Source organism: Triticum urartu, chromosome 7A, assembly GCF_056163025.1.
Source record: "Triticum urartu cultivar PI428250 chromosome 7A, HENAU_Tu73, whole genome shotgun sequence".
In the NCBI taxonomy this organism is placed as follows: domain Eukaryota; kingdom Viridiplantae; phylum Streptophyta; class Magnoliopsida; order Poales; family Poaceae; genus Triticum; species Triticum urartu.
In genome coordinates this window covers 173,291,646-173,294,251 of record NC_141879.1, presented here as the reverse complement: position 1 = coordinate 173,294,251, position 2,606 = coordinate 173,291,646, and the positions used below count along the sequence as shown (strand labels likewise).

Genomic DNA, 2,606 nt, shown 5'->3' with positions numbered 1-2,606 from the left:
AATGAAATGAAGCTATATGAGCCTATATGTACACCCGAACTAGCAAGGCAAGTCCATGTTACCCTGTTAGGCATAAACCCCGTGATCTGTTATGCATGCCTACTCCACTGCCTTCTTAAAATCTCATCTTCTTTTTCTGCGAGAATTTTTCACTTTCCTGTACGATAAATAACAACTGCATAGAAATGCTGCAATTGATTTTAATTATGACAGCATTTTATATACCAGGAATCCTGTCCTCATAATCTAACGCGTTTTCAGCCAAAAAGGGAAGAAATTCTAAAGCATTGTAAGCCGCCTTTTGCCCTACTTGTGTACCTGTCAGTTGAATTTTTTCCTCCACTCCATCCATTTCGAGCTTTCTAAAACACATCGATTACAAGATAACAAGAATCCATGTTGAGCCCACTTGCCTTCTTGCTGTGCTGCTATAAAGATGCGTCACTCGTCAATCTCCACAGCCTCTTACTATAATCTTCCGTGTCTCTCTCTGCATGCACATTGCTTGCTTGCCTATCTCATTGCTTTTGCATAATTGCCCTCAGTCCTGTCTTTCTGCTATTTTAATCCATGATTTCATCTTGCAGTTGCAGACAAGAACAGCGAGGCCAGCTCCAGCAATATGAGCCTGAACTCTGAAGAAGGTTTGATGTGCAAAGATATATCGCACTCGTCGCAATCTAGTGCCCCTTCCCTGGCCCATCCCCTGAGCCCATGCCGCTACCAGTGCGTCTCCACGCTCAGAGGCCACTCCTCCTACGTCTCTGGCCTCGCCGTCGACGGCAACTCGCTCTACGTCTCCTCGTCGGACGGACACATCAGGCTGTGGCCACTGGACATGAGCAGCACGACCGTGCAACAGGAGGGCTCTGTTGTTGCCGCCACCAATAGCTCCATAAAGTGCCTCATGGCCACCAGCGATGGTCTCCTCAGCGCCCACCAGGACGGCAAGATCAGGGTGTGGCAGCAGGCCGGCCGGCGGAAAGGCGGGAGCAGCCACCTCGCCCTCCACGGCGTGCTGCCGACCACCGCGGACTGCCTGCGCACGTTCCTGTTCCCCAAGAACTACGTCGACGTCCGGCGGCACAGGAGCCGCACCTGGGTGCACCACGTGGACGCGGTCACCGCGCTCGCGCTGTCCCCGGACGGCGGGTACATGTACTCCGTGTCCTGGGACCGGAGCCTCAAGGTGTGGCGCCTTCCCAGCCTCCGCTGCGTGGAGTCCATCACCCCGGCCCACAACGACGCCATCAACGCCGTCGCCGTGTCGTCGGACGGGCACGTCTACACCGGGTCGGCGGACCGGACGATCAAGGCGTGGAGGCGCCACCCGGGGCAGAAGAGGCTCGCGCTGGTCGGCACCATGGAGCGGCACAGGTCGGCGGTGAACGCGCTGGCGATGGGCGTCGGCGGGCTGGTTCTCTACTCCGGCTCGTGCGACCGGTCCGTCGTCGTGTGGGAGGGCTTCGACGCCGGAGGCGCGGCGTCCACCAGGACTCTCAGGGGGCACGCTGAGGCGGTGCTGTGCCTGGCCGCCGCCGGCGATGTGGCGTGCAGCGGGTCCGCGGACAGGACGGTGAGGGTGTGGCGACGGGGAGCGGAAGGCGAGTACTCCTGCTCGGCCGTCCTGGACGGCCATGGCGCGGCCGTGAAGAGCCTGGCATTGGTGTTGACGGGAGGCGACCACGGCAGCGAGCGCGAGGAGAGCCCGCGCGGTGGCTGCTCCGCGCTGATTTGCAGCGGTTCGTTGGACTGCAATGTGAAGATTTGGAGGGTGACTTGACTTGGTTTGTGCTAGGACTAAGCCGGCTTCTGAAACTGAGTTGACGAGAGTCTTAAAGCTGCACCGTGTTGGAAGGCTTGGAGCTGTGCTTCATGACTGCATTTTGATCCGTGCATGCCATGAAGATCGGGCCTTTGTCTCACTGGTTATCTTGTGTACTTCCATGGTGCGTTTTGGCGAGTTCACTGGTCTTCAAGTTGAGTTGAGTTGAAGGGAAAGTGTGTGTTTGGGAACGGGAGTGTATGTCCCAATCGGGGTGTCTCAGCTAGTTTGTCACATGTGTTTGTCCATGAATATATGCACTAGTGGCAGTGGCGCGATCGGTCGGCTACCGGAGTGGTCAGTATTCAACGTGGAAAAACTGTGCAAATGATGATAACCGGTTTGCTATTCCTCAGTCGTCCTATAGGTACGTAGAATAACTTCAATGGTACGATCCATTTCGTCTGCGGTTGTTCGTTTAGGTCGGCGCGGATAGAAAAGGCAGCCCAACGCACCGACCTAAACGGACGCGCGTCCGTTTTTCGTCTGCGGGCGACCCATTCTTGGCCTATTTTTTAGCCTGATTTGCGTCGGCGCGGACACGTGACGGACGCGCGCGCGCTCGCCCTCTTTCTTCACCGGGCCCGCTGGTCGGTGGCACATTGGCCTCCCCTCTCACCACCCCCCTCCCCCGGCCAACAAGCAACCCTCGCCCCACCTCCTCCGTCACCGACGCCGCCGCCATTTTTGCCGGCGACTCTTCCAGCTGCCGCCGCCTCCACATCCGCCCAGCAACGCCGCCCCTGCCCCCAGTTGCCCACCGCCGCCGTTTTGCCGCCGG

General features: G+C 57.8%; 1 protein-coding gene across 1 annotated transcript; it reads left to right on the top strand.

Moving 5' to 3' along the window:
- The first annotated feature begins 229 nt into the window (after positions 1 to 229).
- Positions 230 to 2,103, top strand: LOC125522610 (Transducin/WD40 repeat-like superfamily protein). Its single transcript, XM_048687654.2, has one exon. It carries the CDS (start codon positions 623 to 625, stop codon positions 1,781 to 1,783), a length of 1,161 nt encoding a protein of 386 aa, XP_048543611.2. The 5' UTR covers positions 230 to 622; the 3' UTR covers positions 1,784 to 2,103.
- Positions 2,104 to 2,606: the final 503 nt, after the last annotated feature.